Here is a 17,367-nt window from a genome sequence, read left to right as displayed (position 1 = left end):
TCGCCTTAAAAACAAGTAGAAGGACTTTAAAATCAATTCTAAAAGATACAGGGAGCCAATGCAACGCTGCTAAAACTGGAGTAATATGCTCTCTATTCCTTGTTTTCGTTAAAAGTCTAGCAGCAGAGTTCTGAATTAGCTGTAGCTCGTCTATTGATTTTTTTGGAAGACCAGTAAAAAGAGCATTGCAATAGTCCAGTCTGCTTGAAATAAAAGCATGAATCAATTTCTCAGCATCCTGTTGGGTTAAAAACAATCGAACTTTAGCAATGTTTCTTAGATGGAAAAAGGCTGTTTTGGTCACCTTATTTATGTGGGTATTCAAACTTAAATCAGAGTCTAAAATTACACCTAGGCTAGTTACTTCCGATTTATTCTGGTGAGCCAAACTTCGCAACCCATTAAAAAGTGCTTCCCTTTTGGCTTAAAGCGTTTGGATCTTTATGGCTCGACAGAAATATACAATTGGGTGTCGTCAGCATAGCTATGGAAGTCAACATTGTGTTTTCTGATAATATCACCTAGAGGTAACGTGTATAGTGAAAAAAGAAGAGGACCAAGGCAGCTTAGCTTCCCTGTGCAACACCAAAGGTCATGTCATGTTTCTCAGATACAAAGTCACCTAAACTAACATAAAATTTTCTCTCTATAAGATATGTTCGAAACCAGTTCAATGCACATTCAGATAATCCAACCCAGTTTTCCAATCTATGAATTAATATGCTATGGTCAAGTGTATCAAATGCAGCGCTCAAGTCCAAAAGGATGAGAACTGAGACCCTGCCATCAGCAACACTAAGTCTTAGATCGTTTGCTACTTTAATCAGAGCTGTTTCAGTACTGTGGTTAGATCTAAAACCGGACTGGAATTTTTCTAGGATACCATTTTCATTAAAAAAGATTTTTAATTGATTAAAAACTACTTTTTCAAGTATCTTACTCATAAAGGGTAAGTTGGAAATAGGCCTATAATTACTTAAGACATTATAATCTAAATTAGATTTCTTTAATAACAGTTTCACAACAGCCGTTTTGTATGCATTGGGGAAAATTCCAGTCTCGAGGGATGTATTAATTATTTTAAGAATGATTCAGAGAGACTATTAAAAACGTTTAAAAAAAACGTTGTGCGGACAGGGTCAAGATTACAGGTTGATGATTTACTCTGTGTTACAATTTTTTTGGAGTTCTGGTTCAGAAATGTTACTAAAATTCCTCAGAGTTGCTGGTCTGTTACAGCCAGGGCAAATCATGTGTAACGCTGGTATGTCTGACAATACCAGCTCTAATGGCCGTTACTTTATTGTTAAAGAATTGTGCAAATTTGGGGAAATTGGCTTATCGTCTTCTCCAGATAGAGACAAGAAGATAGATACCAGTTTCCTCTCTTTGTGTTCAGTAGAAAGCTATCTGGCTGGAGGTTAGCCTAGCTTAGCATAATGAATGGAAGCGGACATGACCGGTTAGCCTTCGGGAGAGGTGTTAGTTGGACAATGCCTAGGCTAACCGGTCATGTCCACTTCCATTCATTGTGCTAAGCTAGGTTAACATGCAGCCAGATAGCTTTGTATTGAACGCACAGAGGAAACTGGTATCTATCTTCTTGTCTCTCTGGAGAAGACGTAAAGCTAATTTCCCGAAATGTTGGCGTGTTCCTTTAAGGTGTGTGTGTGTGTGGCGCAGGAGGTAGAGTGGTCGTCTGGTAATCGGAAGGTTCCCGGTTATATTCCGGCTCCTCCCTGGCAGCGTGTCAAAGTGTCATTGAGCAAGACACTTGACCTCTTAACTGTTCCCCATGAGCAGGTCGGCACCTTTGTACGGTCGCCTCCACCGTCGGTGTGTGAACGTGTGAGGGAATGAGTGAATGTGAGGCACAAGTTGTAAAGCACTTTGAATAAAAGCCGTTATATAAATGCATTCCATTTACCATGGGGGGGGTCACTAGTACTAGCAGGCACTTAGCGCTCTGCACCTCGCTCTCCTTCTAGTTTAAACATTTCCTGTGTGGCCCACACACCACCTGAGTCCCTGAGACAGGGCCGGTTCTAGGCATAGGCAGTATAGGCAAATGCTGAAGGCGCCACCACCCAGAGGGGGCAACAAAATAATAATTATTATTACATGGCGTTTTCACATTCGCCGAAATGCTTGCTTGTGATTGGTCAATAGCGCTCATCAGAGGTCCGTTATTACTCGATAACGGACCTCTGCCGAACAATAATGACCGCTGTGCGCTGCTGTTCGCAATCAAGCCCACTGACACACTGCATCAGTGCAGCCAATCAGACACACCTGCCGGCTGCACTGACAGCGGAGTGTGTGTGACGATGACAGCAGGAGCGACAGAACAGAACTGCGTCTGCATTTGATCTCGTCTTGTCGATGTAAAATGAATTAGGTATATTGTTATTAAGTTAGCCATGTAATAAGCGGGATAATGTATAGCTATACTCGGATCATTGTCGCAAAATAATTGACCTTCACTGACGTTTAAAACACCTCGGCGAGGCGCCTCTGTATTTTAAACTCCGTGTCGGTAAATTATTTTGCGACAATGACCTAATGACATCATCCCTTACTTATTATTTTTTTTATAATTTAAATCTAATACTACTAGTTATTTCGAAATACTGAAGTCTTATCTATAGTACAGGTCCAACATTTATAACAATACCATGGAAAATGAGTGTTTTACAATGGCTCATTAATTTGGACAGCGAGTGAGAAATTCTCCAAACAAACAACTTCTTCGTCGTCTTCTCTCCCTTTACCGTATGGAACAGAATAAACTGTGATGCAAGGGGGCAACAGATAAAATCCTGCCTAGGGCAGCCAATTGGTCAGCCAGCCCTGCCCTGAGACACAGTAAAACACCCTTCTCACTGTGTGTGTGTGTGTGTGTGTGTGTGTTTCTCTGCAGCACGCAACGAGCAAGAGGAGTTGGAGGAGAAGAGAGAGATCAAACGGAGGCTATCACGAAAGGTAAGAAGACCAGAAATATCATTGTAGAAAACACAATGGTGCCCCCTCGCAGGCCAACGGCACGTCAGCAACTCACAGTTGTGTCGGAAAGGGACGCGGTGTTGTGCCAGGGCGAAAACAACCCCCCCCCCCCCCCCCCCCGCCCAGACGCCAGAGTAATAATTCATGATGTGAGAAGAGAAACCTGTGAAGTCAGCAGCAGGTCCTAAGCCACGCTGGTTCTCTTCTGCTCTCCCCGGGGGAACTGTGATGTCCGCGGTGCCCTTGGCCCGGTCAGAGGCGTTGCGTCCGGACCCCTCCGTCGTGACCTCGCGGGGAGGTGTCGGGGCGTGTCCCTGTCACCTTTAAATTACACCGCAGTGCTTATTCCACACACCTGTCTGCAACGGCGCTGAACACCTCGCCGTTGTCCCGGGGTTTTTATTTTGCTCCCCCTTTTTATGTGCCTTCTCATGTACGCGGCTTAGAGACATGTACTCCTAAACAAACTGGCGTAGTGTATTAGCATGGTGTAACAAAAGGCTTGTCGTCTGCCACGCTTAATTTGATTAATGGACCACTGCCATAGTAGATGGGTTTACATGAATTATAGAATTTTGAGTACAAGAGAATAGTTTTGACGGCTGTAATCTGTGGTCGGCGATGCTCCTCCGTGTCCTCTTCCGTCTCCCGCCGTCTCCCCTTTTTTGGTTTCTCACTCCTGTGTCCTTGTTCCTCCTCTCGCTCCAGCTGAGTCAGCGGCCCACGGTGGAGGAGCTGCGGTTGGCCAAGATCCTCATCCGGTTCAGCGACTACGTGGAGGTGTCCGACGCCCCGGACCACGACAGGAGGGCCGATAAGCCCTGGACCCGGCTCACCGCCGCCGACAAGGCCAGTACACTGGGTTGGGATTCGACCGACTTTCACTCTTGACGAGTTTCTAAGTGAAATGGCCAATGTTGTGCGCAGATCTGCGAGCGCCGTCCTGGGTAGAGCTGCCTTCTTATCGTCCCCTGCGGAGCCACTGGAACACAGGCTCACCGCGGGCATCTCTACCCACAATGTTAATTCCTTTAGGTTAATACTCTATTGGCGACATATCCTCCTTGCTTGAGGTAAACTGATTTCAAATCCCCTCCAGACTGCATTACCCCCGCTGTAGCTTTACAACAACAGCAGCAGCAGCAGAAGTAGCAGCCTCAGCTGGGGCTAACGCTGCTCGTTTCTGAAGATCAACACCCCGACGCTCCATTTAGAGCACATGAAACCTCATAATGCAAGGGGATAAATAGTTTGGGCAATTGTGTCTCCTCTCCTCCTTCTAGCAGTCTACTCCTCTGTGAATAAATTCCCCCAGGCCTTCCTGCCGCTCACTGCCCAATGGGCCGTGCCCCTGGCTTTTAATGAGCTCCTTCTTTAGTTGGAAAGAGAGATGCTGTTTCCGCTCTCCAGAACGTGCCCCCACACACACACACACACACACACACACACACACACACACACACACACACACACACACACACACACACACACACACACACACACACACACACACACACACACACACACACACACACACACACACACACACACACACACACACACACACACACCTGAGGACCATTCATGCGGAAGCGATGCAGAGATTCAGCATCAGGGTTATGCAATAAGCCTATAGCACGGCCCTGACATAATGGAGTCATGGGACAGACGGCGCCTCAGGAACCTCCTGGGCCGCCGCGTTACTTTGCTGACACTTGTTCCCGACGTCTGCGGCGTGCAGAGATCTAGGTGTATCGTCGGTCCTCCTGTGTCAGGAGCCTCGGATCCTATACCCGTGGTCCAACGACATTCCCTTGAATCCTGCTGATTTAGGGATTTTACACTGATCGACCCCATTTAGGGCTGGGGCGATTTTAATCGAGTTTCAATTTCAATAATGACTTTGGTTTCCCACGATCATGAAAACAAGATAATCGAGATAAAAAGCGATTTTATTGTGCCACATTTTCTATTGCTCTCATTTTGTCTTGTAAATGCAGCGCACTCTTCCTTCAGAGCGGTGTGCTCCCTCCGAGCCCGAGCGGTAGTTTCAGCTCGTGTTGAGCAGGAGGAGGGAGCCACGGCGCCTTTCTCCAGTTATTTTGAAACGTCTTGTAGAAGATGACAGAAAGGCGGCCTCTGGTTCAGTTCAGTTGTCGCAATATGATGTTCTCAAAATCAATGAGTAATCGTGTTTTTATAATCGTGATCGTGATTTTTGCCATAATCGAGGAGCCCTAGTTGCAGTTGCACATGACATCAGAGCAGGGGCCCACAGAACCTGGTGTTGATGGGAAGGACCTTTCTCCGTGCATCATCATCGCTATTTCCTTTGGTACAAATATACTTATTATGAGAATGCACATCCCCTAAAGAATTCTCAATCTGTCCTGGTATCACAACTGCGACTTCAGAAAGAAGAGAACAGGTTGCCGCACATGATATATTGCTACTCCCATGCTTTATTCTCCCACACCAAAGATCAACAACATCTCGCCTCACGCAGGAGGCTTCCTCTAGTAGATTAGTAGAGGTCTGGTGTGTGAGAATAAAGCACAGGGGCAGCACTATATCATGTGCGTTTCTATTTCCTTTGATGCACCTAAGACACATACTGTATGTCAAACTCAAGGTCCGCCTGGCATCTTCAGCAGGTCCCCCAGACTGAATTCTCTTATCAATACATTTTGGCCCACTGCCTCTCCTTGCCGCAATTCAACTGGCCTGTGATACAAATCAAATGAGCGTCCGCCTCACTGCGTGGCAATACCATATCTGCCCCTGCATTGTGTTTTTATTTAATAGAAATGCGTCAACCTTTGTTTTGTGGGCCATTGGAGGACTACCCAATATTTATACTACTATATTTATAAAACTCAGTCAGTCATCTGTTTTCACTCGAATCGAGCCGTAGTATTATTCGGTTGCATCCAATTTTACTTTATCAGTGATTTATTGCTAATTCATCATAAGTGCCTACTCTGAAATCAAATGATTGGTTTTGCACAAGATGAGTAAAAGCTGTGGTAAAGAGAGATGCCGGGGTGTGTGTTCAGTTCAGTTATTTTTTATTTCAGGCTTGGGACACATAACAACAGTCATTCCATAAATAGCCAAAGTTTTACCAGCTGCTATTGCAGCATTGTCCAATTGTCCGAAAAGGGCTAGGGAGAAGCACTAGGCTTGTCGGGCCCTACCCCTGAAGACGTAAGGTTATGTATATAACCTAGTTATATGAGTACTGGCTGAGCGTCCCGCTCTTAAGCCTATCGAGATATCCCTTATCTCATGTACCTACTGTACTCTACTAACGAAAAACAAATACGCCCACACCTGCCGGGTCCCGCCCCTATGGAGGCGTAGCCTATAAGACACTAGGCATGGTCACCAAACACTCTTCCTCGCCAAAAAACCCGTTTCCAGGAAAAGATTCCTCAAAACGGGGACTCATATAACTAGGTTATATACATAACCTTACGTTATATTATCGTACTTGGCCATCGCTCTTAAGCCTATCGAGATATGGGGTAGAGCGGACGCGAGGCCCGACAAATGCACCCCCTGAGGACCCGTAAGCCCACATCAAGGGGTTGGGGAGTCCCGTCACCCCATCCTTCCTAATGAAGGGGGGGCGCAGTAAACTCCACCCGAGTGCGAGCAAGAGGGAACTAGAACCCCTTGAACACACAGCACAGGCGGAACCACGTGTGAACTAACACACTGTGGCCCATACCCACACACTCCTGCTACCCTACCAAAGGACGGGAAGCAGGAAAGGCCACAGACCCCAGAACCGCCTGGGAGACAGAACCCCCGGTCATGTCCATGAGGTAAAACCTTACAAAGGGGCCCGGGGAGGACCATGAAGCTGCAGCACAGATGTCCTCCACCGAGGCCCCACCCAGCAGAGCGGCAGAGGCAGCCACCCCACGAGCGGAGTGCGCCCTGACGCCCCCAGGGGGATCCAGCCCGGCCAATGTGTAGCAGAGGGCAATGCCCTCGCACAACCAATGGGACAGGCGCTGTTTCGATAGTGCCTTACCGGCACGAGAACCACCGTGACAGACAAAAAGCTGATCAGTAACCCTGAGGTCCTGAGTACGGCTGAGGTAAATACCCAAAGCACGGACCGGACATGACAGGTGAAGGCCCGCATCTAACTCACTAGCGTGAGGAGGCGGATGAAACGCCTGAACCACAATATCCCTGGAGCGGAAGGAACTCCGGATATTCTTGGGCACGAAAGCAGGATTCCGATTCCACCGCAATCGGAACGAAAAGACAGGCACTCTGGACGTACCGAAAGAGCACAGAGCTCACCCACGCGTTTAGCGGAGGTGACAGCCAGCAAGAATGCGGTTTTGAAGGACAACTGTCCCAACGGCGCTTGCTCAAACGCCGACCAAGGAATAACCCAAGGCGGAGCGACGAGTAGCTGGATCAAGACCGGAAACCACACTGCCGTGCCCCGGTCCGGCGCGACCAGGATCACCGTCCTGCGCTCCCTCCGTATCCGTTCCAACAGCTGACCCAACAGCTGTACAGGAGGAAAGGCGTACAGAAGACCGGGCGGCCATGGAAAGATCGAGAAGGCATCCACCCCCAAGGGGGGATGATCTGCTCGACTGACCGAGAGCCACAAGGGGCACTTGTGAGAGCGTCGGCTCGCAAACAGATCTATCGAGGCCTCCCCGAAACGATCCCAGATCTGTCTGACTATGTCGGGCGGAGTTCCCACTCGTCGTAACGAGGACCGCCCCGAGACATCATATCCGCACCCACATTCTCTGCACCAGGGATGTGGAGCGCCCTCAGACTGCGCAGCCTGCGAGATGCCCATAGCCAAAGTTCGACCGCCGCCCGGTGCAGGCGGATGGAACGAGTCCCACCCTGCCTGTTGATATACGCCGCTGCCGTCATACTGTCTGTCCTGACCAAAACGTGCTCGCCTACCACCAGGTGGTCGAACCGTTTGAGGACCAGGAGGACCGCCTTCAATTCCAACACATTGATGTGCGGGGTAGACGGGCCAGCACGGACCTTTGTCCAGCTGCCCTCCACTGCGTGGGTCCGACACGTCCCTCCCCAACCCGTGAGAGAGGCGTCGGTGAAGACCGTGACGTGTGAGCGCCTGCTGCCCATGGGGACCCCAATGGTGAGGATACCCAGCCTCCTCCAATGGGCGAGATCTCCCCATATCGACAAAGGAACCGTCAACCGTTTCCATTTGTCCCTCACCGGATCTATTCCCATAGAGAAAAACCACCACTGTATCCTCCTCATGAAGAGGAGGCCAAGAGGAACCACCGTGTGAGCAGATGACATCTTACCGAGCAGGCGCATCACTTGCAGCGCCGTGACCGTCCCTCCCAGACGGAAACCCCTGAGCGTGCGAAGGATAGACACCCGCCGCTGCTCCGAGAGGGTTACAATCATGGTCCTTGACCTCAACGTCAAGCCCAAGTACTCCACCTGTTGACTGGGAATAGGCGTACTCTTCTTCCAGTTCACAGCAAAACCCAGCCTGGTGAGGAATTCCACCACCAGCCTGGTATGAGACCTGGCAACCTCCTCCGAACGACGGGGAGCCAGAGAATAGCCGAACGGCAGCCTCTGGTACTCGTACGCTACGCCCTGAAACAGGAACCGCAGGAACTTCCTGTGAGGAGGGAAAATCGGGATGTGGAAATACGCATCCTTCAGGTCTATGGAGGTGAACCAGTCTCCCCTTCTGACAGCAAGCAGAAGGAGTTTGACGGTCAACATCCTGAACGGTCTCGCTACAATCAACCGATTGAACACGGACAGATCCAGTATAGGTCTGACCCCCCCCTTTTTCTTGGGCACCAGAAAATAACGGGAGTAGACGCCTGACATCGCGTCCTCTCTCGGGACCATGACTACGGCCTGCTTCGCCAACAGAGATCGGCCAGGGCTGTCACTGCTTCTGACCCTGACAATAGGGTCGGCACCAAACCTGAGAACGGAGGTTGTGGTTGCGCGAACTGCAACACAAGCCCCTCTGTCAACATTCTCTCTATCCACACCCCCAAACGGCATTCTTGTCGCCATATGTGACAATAATCCCACAGCGCACCAGCCGTCAACTGACGCTGGGCCGCAAGGAACAGTAGATAGTTGGCCCGGTCCCTCCCGCTGTGCGACGCACCCAAGGGGGGACCCCGACAGAAAGGGCCGGTTTGATACGGGAGAAGCTGTCATCAAACTGGTTGACACACACCCCACACACCCCCCCCCTGAACACCCCTCTAGCGCATGCTGAGGAGTTGTTCCACAGCTAGACACGCAAGGCATGAGAGCCCCATGGGCTCCTACACGCCGAAGCCCTGCAGTGATATTGCTATCACCCAAATCACGCTCGCCTCTTCTTTGCAGACCACTGCCGCTCTCACGGGAGTGGGAGGCATCAGCGCGATACCCTGCCTGGCGAAGGCGAGGCCGGGGTAACCCTTGCTGTGCATTCAACAGAAGAGGCCTCGAGTCCCCCTGCTGACCACTGTAGCTAGTGGCAGCCGTAACACCAGACTCCCCCATCACACACAGTGTGGTGCAGGAGCCACGCGACAGCACAACATTCTCACGGACAGACCCAGGCTCAGCCATTAACTGGGTGTCAGCCCCTGTCCCCATGAGAAGTGAAGAATGGGGCCACATGCGCTTCAAAGAAGGTTCGCGGCCCGCAGCCAAAGGAAAACAATCAGAGCCCCGCTTTTGTGGGTAACAGAGAGAGGATTGAACGGGGAGCGGGCAGCTCGCGGCAGAATGACAACGGCTTGTTTTATCCAAGCCGCATACACCCAAAATGGCCGATCCCTCGGCCGCCAAGGCTGTCGGCCTTGTGGATCCCTGTTGACTCTCCGCCCAGGGCACCACTGGCGGGGGAAACATGGCCGCCTGTCGAGTGCCTCGCCACAGTCATTGACGAGGCCGTGCTCCCACCTCTGGCTGCACAGCGTGAGGCGGTGTGGGACCCAGATCAACAACCGCCTGCGCCTCCACAGAATGACCAAAAAGACTTTCCGTGGAAAAAGGAGTCGTGAGGAGAGAAAACCTATCCTCTTCCCCAAGAGGAGAGTGCTCCAACCAAACATGCCTAACAACAAACGTTGATAGCATCCTAATCCTCCCCGCAGTTATAGCTTGCGACTGAGTCAAGATCTCTATAACACCACAAACATGCAACATGTCGGCTGGACCCATAGCCCCACTACCCGACGCCAATGTGGATAGGAAACTAGCCAGCTGAGCCATAACACTGGCCGCCGCTACAAACCATCCTGCAGCAGTATACCACTCATCCGTCCATACTGCCACCCTCCGAGCCGATTCGCTCTCAAGCATCGGCCGGGTGGGACATCGTTCATCCCCGCCGGGACACAGGATCAAAGCTACCTGGCTACGCAGCCACGGTACACTCGGCCTGCACCCTGTTGTTAGCCCCTTTACCCGTAAAAAAGGTAAATAAGACTCAGCGAAACCCCCCACATTAGCAACCGACTGACCTTCATCAATGAACTGGGCAAGAGGAGGGAAAAGCGACAACGTCCCTCGGCGGGGAGTATTAGAACAACGACCCATTTCAGCATCAACATTAGCATTAGCAGTAGCATTAGTAGCATTAGTGTAAGCAGCATGCTCCAGGATAGCCAGGAAAACGTCCACTGCAGTGGAATGTTCACCAAGCCACCCCGGCCCTGGCGCCGAAACACACTTCACAGCATTACTAACACCAACATCAATGCCTGATGACACAGGACCTACCTGTGTACAAGCTGGCCCGATAGCCAACCCTTGTACGCTGCCCCTTGGTCTGCTGCCGTCAGACGAGGAAACATGCCCCGAAGATTCCAGGGGTAAACAAACCTCTGGTAAGCTTTCAACATTACGCAATTTCTCAAATATTTTCATAACAACTAGTTATATAAGGCGCACTGCGACCGTTATGATGGAAACGAAATAGAGGAAGAGTGTTTGGTGACCATGCCTAGTGTCTTATAGGCTACGCCTCCATAGGGGCGGGACCCGGCAGGTGTGGGCGTATTTGTTTTTCGTTAGTGGAGTACAGTAGGTACATGAGAAGGGATATCTCGATAGGCTTAAGAGCGGGACGCGATGGCCAAGTACGATAATATAACTTATGTTTCTTTTTTTCTCTTTTTTCATTTACATACATACATGTGTGTTCATGTTCCACTTAGTTATCCAAGTCCAGGACCAGTTTAACTCAGAATTGCTCATCTTACAAACTCTTGTGGGTGAATAAGTAATAATAAAGGTATTATTAGCTTGCAAATTCATCCTTTTTTTTTTTATATATATATATATATTAGAGCTGGGCCGTTAACGGCGTTAACGTGCTGCCTTAACGCGATACTAGTATCGCGCGATAATATAATTAACCCATTAATCAAAAAGATTTTTTTTTTTTTTTTTTTTTACATTTTTCTTTTTTTTACATTTATTTACCCAGGGTAGGTTCGCTGAGCACAGATGCTCTTTTTCAGGAACGCCCTGCTTCACATTCACACAGTTCCATTCACACCTGGGAGCTGCCCAGTACAACCACAGTTGACACCATTGGCCACTGAGCAACTCCACTGGAGCAGTTGATTTGCATTGGCAGGGTTTTGGCCCTTTCTGGCACCCAATGGGAAAAATATTATAGGCACGCACTATAAGTAGACACCGCTACATAAAACAAGCTGGTCTGCCTGAGTGACTGGTGGAAGAAGGAAAAATAGAGATTGGACTGATTGAGTCAAGCCATGTCACATAGTTCAAGTTTGAAATGCTTCTTTCTGTTTTGCTCCTGAGAGTGTGCTAGATACTGTACTGTACTGGTAATATTATTTATTTGTGTTAACTTCTGAATAAAACAACTTATTAAACACAAGTACATCTTATTGAACATTATTTTGATATTTCATTACCAATTATCATAGCAAAACAGCTTTTTCAAACAGTCTGTAATGCATTTTGGAAACGGGAGATGGGCTCATGGTGTAATGGGCCACCTGGCCTGAGAAACATAAGGAGGAAAGAAAAAGTAAGGACTCACTTCTGGTCATTATTTGGGTAAAACACACATATTTTGAATGCCTTCGGCAGGTTTTTTTTCTTTTTTTTGAGCCATTTTAATCTAGATTAATCTAGATTAAATCCAGGATTGCAGATAGATTAATCTAGATAAAAAAAATTAATCTATGCCCACCTCTAATATATATATATATATATATAAATTTCACATACAGTACAGGTCTACTCTGAAATCAAAGCCGTGGAAATGATTGCTTTGCAAGGTGAGAAAAACAAAATTACCAACATTTTGGTATTATTTAATTTCAACCTTTATTTAAAATCGTAAGCTTCTGAGGTTTCCCTCATTTACAGAAACAACGATTGTACAAATTTAAACAATATGTAGCAGGTTGGATTATCCCTGCTTTATGAGAGTAGATGTACTCTGTCACCAGGTAGTGGGAATGCAGCAGATCTGAGTCCGGCTGAATCCCGACTGTAGTGCAGGAGTATTAGAGTGGAGCTTTAGCAGAGGGAGTGGATGGGGCCTAGGATTTACTAACCTAGGGGTGGTGCGCTGGTCCTTCTTGCCCTCCAGGGCGACTCGCAGTAATTCCCCACACACCCACACTTCTCCTACCCGCACCCTCCCACACCCGGTGGCAGTAGTGATAGATGATATATTTTCTCCCCAAAGCAGTACCTTTCCTTGCTGATGAGCAGAGACCTGTCCCAATGATGCTTAGGCAGGGGGTGGGGAAAGGGTTAAACAATAAAATGCATTACCCGGGCAGAAAGGGGTTAATACACCAGACACAGTAACAGACACACACACAGTGCTCCCATTCAGTGTTCTTTACTGAAGAAATTATATTGTTAACACAAGGCACAATGATTAAAGCTCTTCCCGCTTACGCAACCCAATGAACAAAGCGCTTCCCGCTCCCCTGTTAGCCTCTTTAGCTCCCCTGTTAGCTCCCCTGTTAGCCTCTTTAGCTGCTGCTGTTAGCTCCACTGTTAGCCTCTTTAGCTGCTGTTAGCTCCCCTGTTAGCCTCTTTAGCTGCTGCTGTTAGCTCCCCTGTTAGCTCTCCTGTTAGCTCCCCTGTTAGCCTCTTTAGCTCCCCTGTTAGCCTCTTTAGCTGCTGCTGTTAGCTCCCCTGTTAGCCTCTTTAGCTGCTGCTGTTAGCTCCCCTGTTAGCTCCCCTGTTAGCCTCTTTAGCTACCCTGTTAGCTCCCCTGTTAGCCTCTTTAGCTGCTGCTGTTAGCTCCCCTGTTAGCCTCTTTAGCTGCTGCTGGTAGCTCCCCTGTTACCCAACACGATGATTAAATCTCTTTCCACACCGGTCAATACACAGTAATGGAACCCGTCCCTTTAAGGGTTGAAATGCTGGGCTATCACACAACACACACATTTAACCAAAAGACAGTGGGCCCACATTGAAAACAAAAGTCCTATCTAAGCCGGCAGTCCCCCAAAATAACAAACGTCGGGGCGCCCCTAACCAATGGTACACGGGCCAGTTCAAAGTACTGATTCTCTTCGCCTCTAAAAGGGCCCGCGCAGCACAAAGAGAAAGTCTACCAATAAAGTTCCATCACTCGGAGCACTCACGGTAACAGGCTGGAGAGTACTTAACCAAAGCTTGGCCCGCTCCCACCAACGACCGTCCGTGTGGTGAGATGGCCGTCGAGACGTCCCGTGGTACCAGGAGGCAGGGCTGGGTGGACGTTAGGCAGGTGACTGCTGGAGGTGCGTGCCGTGCCGCGACGTCCGTTGAGTAGTCCACTGCTCGGCTGGAGAGGTGAAGCGACACGCGGACTAAACTGTGCCCTAGGCCTAACTGAAGCTAAGCTGTGGATCAAGCGACCCCCTGTCCTGACGCCTATACTTTAACTAAAACGCAACGTAGGCAATATCTACCGCACTCTTCGGCAGTAGCTCGTCTGCTTCTTCGTTCACAAAGTCTCTTTAGCATTAACTGAAAGCTAAGCTATCACGTATTCTATTAATAACCCGCCTCGTAACTGGGTTTATATCCCGCATGCTTGATGTCCGGAGCTCCTACTCCACGCGACCTCTTCCCTCTCTTGGAAAACGACGAAGAGGGTGCGCCGCTGTCTGAGCTCCACCTTCAGCCCATCCTTCTTCACCTGATGTCTGTCCTGCCCAACGTCACACCAGCTCCCCCCGACGGCACTCCAGTGCATGCTCCACTGAGGATCAAGAGGGGTCAGTGGGCACAGTAGAGTAAAAGGAATTAGGTTAGACACATTGAATTATTGTTAGACATATTCAGATGTCTACAAATACATAATAAAAGCAATATTCACAGACCATTAAACACCAGAGTAAAGATTCTGTCTGAAATCATAGGTTTAAATATAACAAGGGAAGGGAGAGCCTCCAACTTCAGAGAGAGTTGGAGGACATTCCATGAGTTAGAGGCATCAAAGGAAAAAGCTGACTTCCCTAGATCAGAACACATTTTTTTTTTATGTTTTTGGTAGATATTTTATTGTTTTTTGTTACCAGGCAGTCCGGTAGAGAGAGAGAGAGGAAGTATGGGAGATAGACGGGGGAAGACTTTCGGCAAAGGTCGCCGGGTTCGGGAGTCGAACCCGGGACGGCCGTGTTGCATCGCAGCGCTGTACATGGTGCGCCTAGATCAGAACAAACTTGAGGGACCCTAAGAACCATCCAGTCATTCGATCGAGTTGAATAGGTTCCAATATTCCAATCTAACAGTGAAGAGATATAAACAGGTTGTTTACCAATAAGGGTTTTAAAAATAAATAAGTACCTGTGTTTGTTGCGCCTTTCTGCAAGAGAAGGCCATTACATACAGTATGTGTCCGCCCGCAAAATCATTTCGGCCCCCATACCCCCTAGATACAGTACGTTCGGAAATGGCTTCCCGTGTCTCGCTGGGAGTCGAATCGCGTTGCTAGAAGTAGCGTTGTCTCCTGGTGCTGAACTGAATGATCTGCGACCCATTCCCATATTATAATTCTAGAATTAATTAAATTGAAACTGCAGTGATCCCAGCCCTGGTGGGGACACTGTGTAGGAGACTTACTAGAGGGTTTTTGCAGTGGTAAACACACATCGGCTTTCCGAGTCTCATTTACATGTCAACATTATTAAACATGGCAGCCATTGATTATCCAGCGAGCAAAATTATCATTTAAGGATGTGAACCGTCCTATTGATTCAGTTTCTATTCTACTGGTTAACTGGTTAAAGGTTCCCAATCTGTGCTTGGGTAGCTCATTTGGTAGTGCTCCTGGTAGCTCCGTCGGTTTGTTTCTCTGGCCGAACTAACGTTAATGTTATTAATCCTGCAGCCGCACTTTATTTAAAAACAGCCAATCAAATCCCCATCAATGGAAGATTAACCCACCATACCCATTGGTCCTTGTGCAAGATTAGAAAGCAGGGATCTTTGATTAAACACCTGCTATCAGAAGAATAGACAGTCAGAAAAAAAGTTTAAACTTTTACTTTTTAGTACAACTTTAAACATTAAACATTTAAAAGTAGAAACGTTACTGGAACCTTTGACTCATCCTAGAGGTGTGACAGCACCTCATGAATGGCTGCTTATCAGATTTGCAAGTGCAAGTTTGTTCAAGGTCCTTTTACAGTCATTATTAAAAAGCAACCCAAATTCAGAAATAATCCCAAACAGCAAGCTTGGACAGTTAAGAAATGATACTGGGTAATATATTATTGGATATGATAACTAGAAGCAAAATACTTTTTGAAAGAATACCCTACCAGGAGCTTATATGAAGAAGTGCCCCTCTAATCCATTTTCGGTTTTTTTTCATTGTATTTCAGTATTTCATTGTAAATCTGATGAGCAGCAAGCCGTGAGGTGATGTCACACATCGAGGATGTGTCAAAGGTTGCAGGAATTAACCAGTAAGGTTTAGAGTGTATTGATGATTAATTTATCTTGATCCTCCGATCACAGAATTTGAGAGTGGCAGGTTGAGAGTGAGAAAAGAGGGCGGGTTTGAGCAATGCATTTATGTTGGACTACAGCTATAAACGGCACAGATTTGTTTGTTGTTGTACGCTGTGTCTCAGAATTGAAGGAGGACATTAAAGAAAAAGAAGATTGCTGCTGTGTTGAGAGGGCCATGGAGTATAGAATCATTCATGGCCATAAGATGAGCATAAATGATACATAAAGAATGCCCTCTCTCAACCCTTATCCTGTTTGTCCTCTGCAGGCAGCCATACGGAAGGAACTCAACGATTTCAAGAGCAACGAAATGGAAGTTCACGAGTCGAGTCGTCATCTAACCAGGTAATACTCGCTCACGCAAGTCGACATGCTGGTGAATGTCACGTTGAAAGGGCATCAACCCGGGAAGCAGTAAATACTTAAATGCTATACTTAAAAATACATCGGGTTATATTTACAATGGTATAGACTGCTGAATGATGATGGAACATACCGTAGTTGGTTTAAATGATTCAATAATTTGTCTCCCTCTCCTCAGGTTCCACAGGCCGTAGTAGACTGTCTCAGGGCAGTGCCAGACTGGCGCTCTCCTCCACTGAGAATCTTAAGTGCTGGACAGTCAATGGTGCCCGTTTCTACAATTAAGGCCATGTCTTCTTAAATGCCTTTTCAAGACCCCCCCCCACCCACACACAAACTGAGTCGGTACTACAGCCAAGATGCAGCCACACACACACAACCCACTTCATACCACCGCAAGTAGCACATCATGACTCCTGACTCTCCTCTCTCAGTTCCCTTGTTCTTGCGGAGCTCACGACGAAGACCGTCTCACAGTCGCCGCCCCGCCCTCCTCTGCATTGAGTTCCCAGGAGTTCTCTGCCGGGGTACAGTGGGAGGGTCTCACTTTGGATTTGACTGACACTTTCCATCTCTGTTGAGGGCCACTGTGCTGTAGATTATGTGGGGCCCCTTGTTGCTTTGTTCATCGGTGACACCGCTGGACTTGATTCTAAACACCCGCTCTCGGTGGACACTACTGCTGTGTTTCGATCCCTTCTTTTTTCTTTTTTTTACCCCCTGTAATCCCACGGACTGTATAGGCGGAATATGGACACCTCTGTAGGGGTGGACACAGGGCCCTGTCCTGATGAACCCACTCGCCGGTCATTTGGAGATCCATGTTTACTGCTGTTATCGTGGCTCTTGGAAATGGCTTACGGAAAAGACACGTGGGGAGGGAAGGGGTCCAACACTAGAATCATGTGCAATATTTTCTCTCTGTTCTCCTTGGGTCATAGCGCCCTCTAGAGTTCCCATTGTGTCATTACTATGAAGTCCTCCTTATCT

The 17,367-nt window shown here is 48.2% G+C and overlaps 1 protein-coding gene across 1 annotated transcript in view; it reads left to right on the top strand.

Annotated features, from left to right (window-relative positions):
- LOC311238990 (phosphatase and actin regulator 1-like) overlaps positions 1-16,363 on the top strand; it is a gene marked incomplete at its 3' end in the record, with an annotated part of 91,511 nt that extends 75,148 nt beyond the window's left edge. Inside the window, exons 8-10 of the mRNA XM_084327207.1 lie at positions 2,921-2,982; positions 3,712-3,856; positions 16,287-16,363. Coding sequence (XP_084183333.1) covers positions 2,921-2,982; positions 3,712-3,856; positions 16,287-16,363 — 284 coding nt within the window. The remainder of the gene's footprint in view (positions 1-2,920; positions 2,983-3,711; positions 3,857-16,286) is intronic.
- Between the last annotated feature and the right edge of the window lie 1,004 nt (positions 16,364-17,367).

Source organism: Notolepis coatsorum (assembly GCF_963971535.1).
Source record: "Notolepis coatsorum genome assembly, chromosome: 13".
In the NCBI taxonomy this organism is placed as follows: Eukaryota; Metazoa; Chordata; class Actinopteri; order Aulopiformes; family Paralepididae; genus Notolepis; species Notolepis coatsorum.
This window is presented reverse-complemented; position numbering and strand designations above follow the sequence as displayed.